General features: G+C 43.2%; 2 protein-coding genes across 2 annotated transcripts in view; one reads left to right on the top strand and one right to left on the bottom strand.

Annotated features, from left to right (window-relative positions):
* The first annotated feature begins 318 nt into the window (after positions 1–318).
* trim59 (tripartite motif containing 59) lies at positions 319–3,638 on the top strand. Its single transcript, XM_080844380.1, has 2 exons — positions 319–380; positions 1,830–3,638. The coding sequence occupies exon 2, from the start codon at positions 1,879–1,881 to the stop codon at positions 3,136–3,138; it is 1,260 nt and encodes a 419-aa protein (XP_080700506.1). The 5' UTR covers positions 319–380; positions 1,830–1,878; the 3' UTR covers positions 3,139–3,638.
* A 244-nt stretch (positions 3,639–3,882) lies between these two features.
* The window catches only part of smc4 (structural maintenance of chromosomes 4), a 28,953-nt gene continuing 20,596 nt past the window's right edge, over positions 3,883–12,239 (bottom strand). The window contains exons 20-24 of the mRNA XM_080844900.1: positions 7,888–8,061; positions 7,371–7,553; positions 5,565–5,797; positions 4,868–5,051; positions 3,883–4,192 (exon numbers count right to left, since the gene is read on the bottom strand). Coding sequence (XP_080701026.1) covers positions 4,037–4,192; positions 4,868–5,051; positions 5,565–5,797; positions 7,371–7,553; positions 7,888–8,061 — 930 coding nt within the window. The 3' untranslated portion in view covers positions 3,883–4,036. The remainder of the gene's footprint in view (positions 4,193–4,867; positions 5,052–5,564; positions 5,798–7,370; positions 7,554–7,887; positions 8,062–12,239) is intronic.

The following is a 12,239-nucleotide window of genomic DNA, read 5'->3' as shown; positions in this document are numbered from 1 at the left end:
AAATTATGCAGCTAATTCAAATTCAAATTTCCACTTAGAGCTGCAGGATATCCGTGATCTGCATTACATATGTGAAATAGGGATTCAACACAGCTTGGATTTATTTGCTTTGACATCCAGTAAATGCTTTCGTTTGCACGTTTTTGACACTTGCCAAATAAAGGCGTTTTCTTTTTAGTGAATGTAGGCTTGTATTCCTTTTTGAATCGAAGTATATTTGAATCAGCATGGTTCAAATCGCGGGAGGAGACGTAATTGGGCGAGATCCTCTCGTGAACTTCGCATGCGCGAAACATTTGACGACGACAGGCAGAAGAGGCGTTTGCAACCAGTCAGTTCAAGAAACAGAAGAATGACCACGCCGTGATGAACAACTGTAGGTAAGCACAATTTACACTTCCAAAACATCGGACCTAACGCTTTGTAGTAAGAAAGTAACGAAAGAATAGTGTCTGTTCGATGCAAACTAGTGTGACACAGAATTGCGAGCAACCAGTTATTGTTTTGAGAATTCCAATGACGGAAGGATATATTGTAACTCTCGCTAGCATGGCTATCAAGCTGTTCTGATCATAGGCAGTCAGATAAAGTGTTCCGAATGGTTTTATGAGATTACATCAGCTCTGTGTCTGATTGTGCAGTTCGAATGCAACTTGTATCACTACTTGTATAGTGTTGGCTACTTTGAACAGCGAAAGTTATTGTTTTGTGCAACTCAGCTAAAATTGCTCATGTAGGCTAGTTGGGACCCAATGCATGTGTCTTCAAAAAGAAGATATTTTGGGGAGGGGGTGTCATGTGGAGGGGATACATGCACATCTGTACTTATTGATATTTGTCCATCAAAGAATTCAGAATAAAAATACATCTGAAGTGTTGAGTGTTTAGGCCAACTAACTAATTGCCCCCCAACAACGAAAACCCAACTGCTTTAACGGACAAACATATTAGGCACTGACATTTGATAGCTCACGCCATAGTGGACACCACAATAAGGCAGGATTCCGTTTCTTTCTCACATGTTTTGTTACCGTGAGGGAGTACAGCAGGAGAACAAACGATTTAAAGATGTAGACCTTTTCAGGCGCGTCCAATTATCGCCAAGCTGACCCAGTTGTGTTTTCAAAATATGTCCTTTCCTCTTAATTTTGTTAGTCATACCAAATGGACTTCCCTTCCTCCCACTTGGTCATGCTTAAGACCCTCTCATCACGTACTTCAGTGTGTGATGCTCAGCTGAATATGTATGGACCGTTAAATGTGGTGTCTCATAGTATTATGGTGGTGATGGAGATGGTTATGGGTGAAACTGATGATGTGTCGTCCTGAAATAGCTTCTAACATATCGGCGAGAATCATAAGACGGTAGAAAGATATCTGGCTTCCTGGAAGTGTTAACCGGTTTCCTAAGCAAGTGTGTGTGTGACGTGATCCTGAACTTCTGTTGAGTCTGTCAGTTGTAATCAGCGAGGATTAGCCTGCGAGTGAATTAATGAACCCTCTTTTTTGGTTAACATCATTGCTCAATGTTGAAAAATGCAAAAATGCATACAGAGCTTATCAGATTAGGTTTGCCAAAAACAGTGTAGCTTGAACGAACTGCAAGACCAGGTAGACTAAAAGATAATGGACAAAGCTGTCGAAACTGGCATGATGAGGGTTTGACATTTAATTATGGGCAGGCTTCTTTTTGGAACTGTAGAATTTTTCCCTTTTAAAAAACACACATTAACACACTTAGTGCAGTTTATTTAGGGTTGTAACATGTGTAAATGAATAACTGAAATATTTATATAATTTGAAAATAATATTGCCTTGATCCGTTTCAGGAATCCATGCCAATTCCACCCCACATCACGCTGTGACTGTTAGTGAGGTATGGATAACCTGGAGGAGGATCTGACGTGCTCGGTGTGCTACTCGCTGTTCACCGACCCCCGCGTGCTGCCCTGCTCGCACACCTTCTGCAAGGGCTGCCTGGACGGCGTGCTGCATGTATCCACCAACTACTCCATCTGGCGCCCGCTCCGCCTGCCCCTCAAGTGCCCCAACTGCCGCAGCGTGGTGGAGCTACCGCCCAACGGCGTGGAGGCGCTGCCCATCAACGTCTCGTTGCGCGCCATCATCGAGAAGTACCAGCGTGAAGGCCAGCACTCGCGCCCGCCCACCTGCCCCGAGCACCCGCGCCAGCCGCTCAACGTCTACTGCGTCCAGGACCGCACGCTCATCTGCGGCTTCTGCCTCACCGTGGGCCAGCACCAGGGCCACGCCATCGACGACCTCCAGACGGCCTACGTCAAGGAGCAGGACGCCCCGGCACGCCTCGTGCAGCAGCTGACGGACAAGCGCTGGGCCGAGGTGTGCAGTCTCGGGGAGCAGCTGGAGCAGGAGAAGGCGCGGTGCGAGGGTCTGGTGCGGCAGGACCGCGAGGCCGTGGCCCAGTTCTTCCAGGGCGTGGAGCTGCTCCTGTGCCGCAAGAAGGAGGAGTACCTGGCGGCGCTGGACGTGGCCAGCGTGGAGCTGGCGCACAGCTACGACCCGCTCATCGAGAGGCTGAAGGACATGAAGGAGGAGCAGCTGAGCCTCATCTCCCTCAGCTCGTCCGTGCAGGACGAGGACTCCCCGCTGGCCTTCCTGGAGAAGGTGCACCTGTTCCGGGCACGCGTCAAGTCCCTCACCCAGATCCCCATGCCCAAAGTGGTGCCCCTCTGCATCTCCCCCCGGGCCGGCGAGTACCTGAGGGACCACTGGGCGAGGGTCACCATCGGAGGCCTGGAGCAGGGACCTGTCCCCAAGGTGACCTGCCACGCCAGGGGCTGCCTGGTGACGCACGCCCTGCCCTCTGGCCTCTCCGGGGTCTGGCTGAACCCCCGGCTGCACCTGCTCCCCCTTATCGCCCTGCTGGTGGTGTTGGTTGCTGCAGGTCTGTACCTAGATCTATTCGGAGGAGCGTCTCTGGTACTCTCCATGCTAACCCCCCTCGGTGAGCTCTTCCGAAGCCTGACTGATCAACTCGATTGGCCCTTTGACATCCAGGGGCCGCTGGTGGATCTAGCCTCAAACGTCTGTGCAAGCGTCTCTTCCTTGGCCGACCGAACATACCAATACTTTGCCTTTTTCCTTCAGGCTTTGCAGTAAGAGTGCCTAGGAATATGCATTGCTTTTTCTTTTGGTTGTGTGGAACATGGGATATTTTTCGTTTGGTGCATAGAATAGGTGTGGTGTTTTATAAAACAAAAGGTTGAAATGGTCCAGAATCAGTTACGGACACGAGACTGCTTTGAACTTGCCAAAACCACAGTCTGCTTATAACAACACGTGGCCCAAGTCTGAGGCAATGTTAAATCCAACATGCCCCTTCTAACAGACTGTTTAATCACTTTCTCAAGAATACTTTATAGAGCATAAACACTACATGCCATTTTTATGAAATTTGCAGTTTTGTTGCTGATTTGTTAGAACTGCATCTAAGTACAAATCTATTACACATGCATGACCTTTGTCAAAGCCAGAATTACTTTTTTTTTTAAATCAAGAAACCTTTTTGGAGCACAGCTAATTTTGCTCATATTTACATGATGCCTTTAAAAACAGAACTGTTGAATGAAAGAAATGCAATTACGGGACCTTACGTTTGAAGTGCAATATTGTGTTTGGCTTAAAATACACTGGGTCTAAACATGCGGTTGTAACGGACACAGAAGCTAGAATGGGATCGTAAAGTAGTTCTCAGTCACTGTGAAACTTAGCAAACGCTTGCTTACTGCCTTAACCTCATGCTAGAAATGAACACTTATTAATGAGTATTTAAGTAAACAAATGATGATACCACTGTCAACACTTTAATAAAGTTTTATTTATAATAGTAAAAAACAAGAGCAGCTTCATGTTGAAAGAGAATTTGTGCACAATGATGAACCAAGAGAAAAAGACAAAATGGAAACATGAAAACAATTAGACGAGATATGACACAATTACAAAGACAAGACAGGACAGGATACACAAACATAAGTCCTAAAGCGAGTATGTGCAGCACTCAAGCTGTGATTTCCTGGAGACTGATGGTCTTGGGGTTGATAGGAACACTCTTGGTGGTGTTGTAGGTTTTGTAGATGCCGATCAGGCGGTCTGCGATCTCAAACATGTTGTTTCTCAGGGAGATAATGATGAACTGGGCGTTCTTTGTTTGCTCCTGCGGAGGTGAAAAACAAAAAACACAAGCATTAAGCGGGAGCGAGAGCACACCATCCTACAGCAGGACTCTGTGGCGGCATAGTTAAGTGCCCGGGGGCCAGATTAATTCAGGGCCTGGAGTGGCAAGGCCACATTACAAAGGCTGAAATTCTGTAGCAGGAACCAGACCCACACCCCCTTACACAATGCTGCAGAGAGTTACCCAAGAACCAAAGGCCCCGCAGTAATCCCCTCTCCCTGTTCCAGAGACCAGGTAAGATGAGGTCCGAGACAGTCCCCTTACTAAGGATCAGCGTTACTCAACCAGACAAATGCTTACAGGTTCCCCTGGATTTGGACGGCAGTTTTTCTTAAGATTACTTTATCATGAGTTTCCAACAATGGGATTATTACACAATGCTGAGAGATTTAGCCAGAGAAGACTGACCAGAGCCAGCATGTTACAGACTTGTAATCAGACGCCTGAACTAAATTAATTTAACTCTTAACACTTGACCACTCACACAGCGTGTTTCCCAGCTATGCGTTTTGGTTTCAGCGGACATACTCTAACCGGAGGCTCGCCGCTACGAAAGCACTTCTATTCTATATAATTCTGCCATCTTGTAAACTTCACTGAATAGATCAATTCTAGCCATGCGTTAGTGTAAACCCTCAAAAGAGCTCCACTCACATAGATATAGCACGCCACGATGGAGACATTCTTGAAGTCAAGTGCGGCGTCGATCTCGTCCATGAAGTAGAGTGGCGTGGGCTTGAAGTGGTGCAGGGCGAAGACCAGGGCCAGCGAGCTCAGGGTCTTCTCTCCTCCAGACAGGTTATAGATCTTCTTCCAGCTCTTCTTGGGGGGCCGCACACTAATGAAGAGAACAGTCACGTCAGCTGTGCGCCTCAAAATGTCACTGCTGGGACAAATACTATGAAAAGGACCTTTGATGGCTAAACAGGTTAGAGCACTACAGGGTTGCAACCGAATTTCATTGACATCTCAAACCTTTTCAAGGATTTAAATGAAGTTTCTATGACCTTCCAGAACCTAAAAGCACACCAAAAAGGCATACCTTACACCACAGGTTGAGCCTAATTACTGAATGAAAATGAATGAATCTTTTCCATTACATTTCTAATAGGCTAGTTTTAACTGGCTAATTGACTGCCAATTAAACAGGAAACCTTCACGGTGCAGAAATAAGCCCAATGAAACATTATTAATGGAAGAATACAAGAACATGACTGTGGGAACCCTTGCAATACTGAAATTGCAATTGATCAGCAAGCTTTTTTTGCTTGGCTACACAAAGAGGATGCTAATGCTAACCCAGCTCACGGCCTCTATAAAGTACTGGCTCAATTCCATAGGGAGTCCTTGCCTGAAGTTGATGCCCTCGGAGAAGGGGTCCAAGCTGTCGACCAGTTCCAGCTCTGCGTCTCCCCCTTGTGTCAGCATCTGGTAGTTCTCCTTCAGCTTGTTGGTGATTATGTTGAAGCCGCCCATGAACTCGTGCAGCCGCTGCTTGCGCAGCTCCTCGTAGCCGCGCTTGAAGTCGTCTCTCTGCGTGGTGATCTCGTCCAGCTCCCCCACCCTCTGCAGATACAGCTCTTCCTGTAGGGACCACACAGGGATCAGTGTACGCAGGGACACAAGGAGGCCTCCCACATGGGAAGACAAGTCCCAAGTTTTTCCATTCTAAAGTACTGACAATCAATGCATTCTTTATCTGCATGATGACAACAAAAGCAGCAGGAGAGGCATGACTGGTTAATACATCTCTATTCCCAGGGATTAAAGCAAAAAAAAATTATCTGACTGAAAAAAAAATCGGCACTCACTTTGGGTCGTGGCTGCATACCGCCTTGATATTTGATCTTCATATTATCACGATATTATCACTTACTAGTTCAAAGCTAGGGCATAAAACCAATATTTTTTGCAAGACTTCACCATTCTTGTTAATGGGCTATACATGACAAAACGATTTACTGAAATCCAGGGGCATTTAAAAAAAAAATGGGGGCACTTTTAGAAACTTGTGAAATAACATTTAGGCCTAACCTTTGTTCAAAATAATAAACACACTTATGTAGGCTTACAGTATATGAACAATTGTCATCAAATGGCAATAATAAGACTATTAGCATTAGTCTACAGATACAAAGTGTTTTCTTAGATTTTTTGAACAAAAACCAAACAGACAACGTAAATTAGACAATCATATTCAAAAGTATTCTATTATAGTAATAACAACTAATACAATCTTATTAGAGGTAAAAAAAAAAAACTATTAACAATCGTTTTTTTTCTTTCTTTTTTTTATAATAACACATTATATTTATGGATTTTTGTGTTACCTTTAATCATGTACCTACCATAGTAGGCCTACAGGAAATACAGATTAGACTAGTTAGCTAGCATGCAAGCCAGCCTTTGTAGCCAACGTTAGCTAACTAACATTAAACTAGCTTAACCGAACTAAATCATTTCTAAAAGTATTATTACTAGTTATCATTCAACGTAGGCGATGTGTGTCGCTTGGTGCTTGGTGACGAAATGCCATGTATTTCTGAATGTTTTTGCTCCCCTTGATGGAGTCAGCAGAAGAATGTACCTGTGCTGGATTGACAAGGATTTGGGCAACTCGTTGTCCACAATTCCGACATGCCTTGAAAACAAAACCGGGTCACCAGTGCAACTTTCGAGGCTTAAAAATAAACATTACATTTCTAGTCTTTTTTACACGTAGTAAGTTTCAATAACTCCATACCATTACATATCGACATTCAAGGAGCAGAGATGAGACGTCGTGTGGTGAGAACTGATATAAAATCGATAAAAACAACAATCACCGCCATTTTCTTTATTTATTGGTGCCACCAATAAATAAAGCAGGATTCCAGTCAATGGAAAAATGGCCTCTCCCCACTGGCGATTGTTGTTGTTTACGATTTTCTATCAGTTCTCACCACACAACGACGTCTCATCTTTGCTCCTTGAATGTCGATATGTAATGGTATGGAGCTATTGAAACTTACTACGTGTAAAAAAAGACTAGAAATTGAATGTTTATTTTTCGAGTCTCAAGCCTATAAAGTTGCAGTGGGTGCCTTTAATACTTGTATCCAACAGAAGTGTTACTACAGTGAGTGCATCGTTTAGTTGTTCTGGTGGCCATGAGTACCTTCTTCTTGAACTCAGCTATGGCTCCCAGGTTGGGCTTCATGTGGGCACAGCGGTCCTCCAGCAGGGCGATCTCGTTCTTCAGCACGTCGGAGCTGCGGATGGCCTGCAGCTCCTCGGGGCTCAAGGTGGCCAGCTCCTCCGCCGGCTGGTCATCCACGGAGTGCAGAGACAGCTTGGTGCACTGAGGAGGGACGGGACAGCATGAACGTCGGGGAAAATAATGAGACAACAAGATAAAGAATGAGCGCAAAATAATGAGTGTGTGTGTGTGTGTGTGTGTGATTGAGTGTGAGAGAGTGAGTAGTCAATACCCAGTCAGGGTTAACACAGAAAGAGAGAAGGAAGTCATCATATAGTACAGTACCAGTCTCTCAGAACTTTCTAAAAGCTCTTTCAGCTGATGTGCCTCTGGGCAGAATAGCCAACATAACTGCAGAACTAACAGGTGATATAGACCATATGTATGAGTGTGTGTGTGTGTGTGTATGTATGTGCGTGTGAGATTTTTGACGGACCTCTTTCTGCCAGTGTTTGATCTTGGTATTGTTCTCGCTGATGGCTGTGTCGATCTGCTCCACTTTGAGCCGAACGTTGAGGGACTCCTTCTGCACGGCGTGCTCCTGCTCCTGCAGGACTTTGATTTCCTGCAGCACCGCTTTGTGCTGCTCCTGCACCTCTGGGAGCGCCTCCTACAGGACAGGAGGACCACAAGCACGTCCATCAACGAACACATTTGGCCCCTGCATACAATCACACCTGTTGCTAGATACACCATCAAGGGAATGGCCAGACTGGAGGTTACCAAAGCCTTCTTAAAAGGCACAAATAAAAACATTTATAACTAGAATGCGTTTCGTGAACGAACTGCGAGAGTGTGCTTGCTCTGTGACAGAGAGAACAAGTGCCTATGAATTAACATGTATTTACATCTACTCAATCAGTGTAGTGGGGCCTTCTTCCAATATATTTTAGCAAGCAACCAAGCTCAACCATTATATTTTGGCTCCACTGACGTTTAGACATATGAGGGTATCTCAGAGTTTCGTTATACTGACTTACTGAGCTAAGTGAATTGTTGAAATTGCTATCTTGGTAAAAGGAAACATCTCTGCAACAATATTAGAATGAATGCGGTTACATAGCCAGCTTTACTTAAAGTTTATTGTAAGATAGGCCTATATGTTAGACTTAATGCAGTTAGAGTTAGTCTGTAGGTGTAGTATCAAACGTAAGCAACACTTTTACTGTATAGATAGAGAGCACGTGTATCACATTGGTTTATAGTCTGTCAAATTAGTTCTAGTTATTGGTGTTCGTTGCCATACAAAGTTAGTCTTCTCTTATAAGCCTAGGTAGTACATCTGATTAGAGCTAGCAACCATGAATTGCAGATTAAGGGGTCCCCTATCTCAGTGTTCATTTTGGCAGCTATTTTTAGATTCAGTCTTAAGACAAAAATGCATATTAGTTTTAGTCACATTTAGTCATAGTTATCCTTCTTAGTTTCAGTCTAGTTTTCGAAAACTCATTACAATTTAGTCTAGTTTTAGGCACATTTAAAATTCCATATTATAGCCACATTAAACTCATTCCCTTCCCTTCTCAGGCCCAGGGACCTCCTGTGTTGTGTCAACTGCATAGTAGTCTAGCTTGCAGTACTTACATTGTGGATGCAATTAGTCTCCAAGATACAGATCTCATGCCTACAGCTGAATTCGAATTTGTTTGTAATAAATAATCGAATGTGATGATGAAGTACGGTACGCAGCGTCTTAACTGAAGCTCAACTCAACTATTACAGCAGCTAGCTTGCCGCTAACGCTAACTGAAAACACATCGGAACACAGTGGCTAGCTAGGTAGCTAGCTGCTAATAAGTAACATATATAAGTAACACATCAGCAGTAATGAATCAAGTGTACTGATATTAAATGTACTACTAAATGTACTACTAACATGCCATTCTTAAATTAAAGCCAGTGACATGATGGTTAACGATTAACGAGTTAACGATGGATACCGACAATTAGCATACCTAGCTAGGTAGCATTACCATTGGATTTCAATGGCAGTTATGCTAGCTCTGGCTATCCAGTCAAAGGAGCCTTGTTTCTGGACACGCATCACTTGACGAGCGAGGGCAATACAGTCATCTGGAAAGTTTAAAATGATACTAAACGAAGGGAAATCTACTGTATGGAGAATTTTCTGCTCAGTAGACAATGCAGATTCTAATTAGGCTGGTGGATATGTCCAATGTAAGAAGTGTGAAGTTTTAATGAAATATGATTGATGCAACTGTCGTTCTCCAGAACAACTTGGATTAACCTGGATGGCTGGATGAAGTTTCAGACCGAACGTCAAAGATCTTCAATGGTAAGACTTGTCGGTTGTGCCTCTGTTGGTGTCTCGTAAAACGTGAATTTTATTAAAGCATAGCGTGTGTATTGTGTAGCTATTTCATTCCGAGATTGCAGGGGAGTGAAATGCTCCGCTCTGCTGCTGGTATACAGACAGCCGGAAAGGTTAACAAACGGAATGAAATAGCTACACATTACACACGCTATGCCTTAATAAAACCCACGTTACTCACATACTGGTTAACACTGTTAGAGCGGGTGTATAAACTGTACCTGAAACTGTTGCCACTACATTCGTTTTAATATTTTGCACTCTCTATCTAACCACTTCTGGCATTTAAGAGAGCTTCTCCTATGTCAACTGATCTAATGTCAGTTGGCTAGAGTGCGTGACATCACAATGGCTCAACCTTCCCCATGTTAGTCAATGAGAGAAAAAGGGGATGAAAAAGAGGGATAAAAAAGGAGTGGCAAAGAGTATCGCCACGAAAAGTCATAGCAGCTTGCACCGGATCGGGCCGGACGTTTTGGTGTTTGAATGGCGTCTCTAGCTCAATCGGGCGAGGAGTAGTTAGCTGCAAGAAAAACGTACGGAATAAACTAGAATGCGTTTCGTGAACGAACTGCGAGAGTGTGCTTGCTCTGTGACAGAGAGAACAAGTGCCTATGAATTAACATGTATTTACATCTACTCAGTCAGTATAGTGGGGCCTTCTTCCAATATATTTTAGCAAGCAACCAAGCTCAACCATTATATTTTGGCTCCACTGACGTTTAGACATATGAGGGTATCTTTGTTGTTCTGTTTTTGTTTGTTTGTTTGCTTGTTTATTGTGAAAGGGTGTTACATTTGGTCATAGCCTAATAGTTCCAGAGTTTCGTTATACTGACTTACTGAGCTAAGTGAATTGTTGAAATTGTTATCTTGGTAAAAGGAAACATCTGTGCAACAATATTGGAATGAATGCGGTTACATAACCAGCTTTACTTAAAGTTTATTGTAAAATAGGCCTATGTTAGACTTAATGCAGTTAGAGTTAGACTGTAGGTCTAGTATCAAACGTAAGCAACACTTTTACTGTATAGATAGAGAGCACGTGTATCACATTGGTTTATAGTCTGTCAAATTAGTTCTAGTTATTGGTGTTCATTGGCATAAAAAGTTTGTCTTCTCTTATAAGCCTAGGTAGTACATCTGATTAGAGCTAGCAACCATGAATTGCAGATTAAGGGGTCCCCTATCTCAGTGTTCATTTTGGCAGCTATTTTTAGATTCAGTCTAAAGACAAAAATGCATATAAGTTTTAGTCACATTTAGTCATAGTTATCCTTCTTAGTTTCAGTCTAGTTTTCGAAAACTCATTACAATTTAGTCTAGTTTTAGGCACATTTAAAATTCCATATTATAGCCACATTAAACTCCTTACCTTACCTTCCCTTCTCAGGCCCAGGGACCTCCTGTGTTGTGTCAACTGTAGTAGTCTAGCTTGCAGTACTTAAATTGTGGATGCAATTAGTCTCCAAGATACAGATCTCATGCCTACAGCTGAATTCGAATTTGTTTGTAATAAATAATCGAATGTGATGATGAAGTACGGTACGCAGCGTCTTAACTGAAGCTCAACTCAACTATTACAGCAGCTAGCTTAGCTTGCCGCTAACACTAACTGAAAACACATTGGAACTCATAGTGGCTAGCTAGGTAGCTAGCTGCTAATAAGTAACATATATAAGTAACACATCAGCAGTAATGAATCAAGTGTACTGATATTATATGTACTACTAACATGCCATTCTTAAATTAAAGCCAGTGACATGATGGTTAACGATTAACGAGTTAACGATGGATACCGACAATTAGCATACCTAGCTAGGTAGCATTACCATTGGATTTCAATGGCAGTTATGCTAGCTATGGCTATCTAGACAAAGGGCCTTGTTTCTGGACACGTATCACTTGACGAGCAATACAGTCATCTGGAAAGTTTAAAATGATACTAAACGAAGGGAAATCTACTGTATGGAGATATTTCTGCTCAGTAGACAATGCAGATTCTAATTAGGCTGGTGGATATGTCCAATGTAATAAGTGTGAAGTTTTAATGAAATGATTGATGCAACTGTCGTTCTTCACAATAACTTGGATTAACCTGGATGGCTGGTTGTAGTTTCAGACCGAACGTCAAAGATCTTCAATGGTAAGACTTGTCGATTGTGCCTCTGTTGGTGTCTCGTAAAACGTGAGTTTTATTAAAGCATAGCGTGTGTATTGTGTAGCTATTTCATTCCGAGATGGCAGGGGAGTGAAATGCTCCGCTCTGCTGCTGGTATACAGACAGCCGGAAAGGTTAACAAACGGAATGAAATAGCTACACATTACACACGCTATGCCTTAATAAAACCCACGTTACTCACATACTGGTTAACACTGTTAGAGCGGGTGTATAAACTGTACCTGAAACTGTTGCCACTACATTCGTTTTAATATTTTGCACTCTCTATCTAACC

The sequence above is a fragment of the Sprattus sprattus genome (genome assembly GCF_963457725.1).
Source record: "Sprattus sprattus genome assembly, chromosome: 9".
NCBI lineage: Eukaryota > Metazoa > Chordata > Actinopteri > Clupeiformes > Clupeidae > Sprattus > Sprattus sprattus.
Note: the sequence above shows the minus strand (reverse complement) of the source record. Positions and strands in the feature narration are given on the sequence as shown.

Coding starts and splice junctions, on each gene's coding strand:
- trim59 (XM_080844380.1), top strand. CDS start 1,879: ATGGATAACCTGGAGGAGGATCTGACGTGCTCGGTGTGCTACTCGCTG.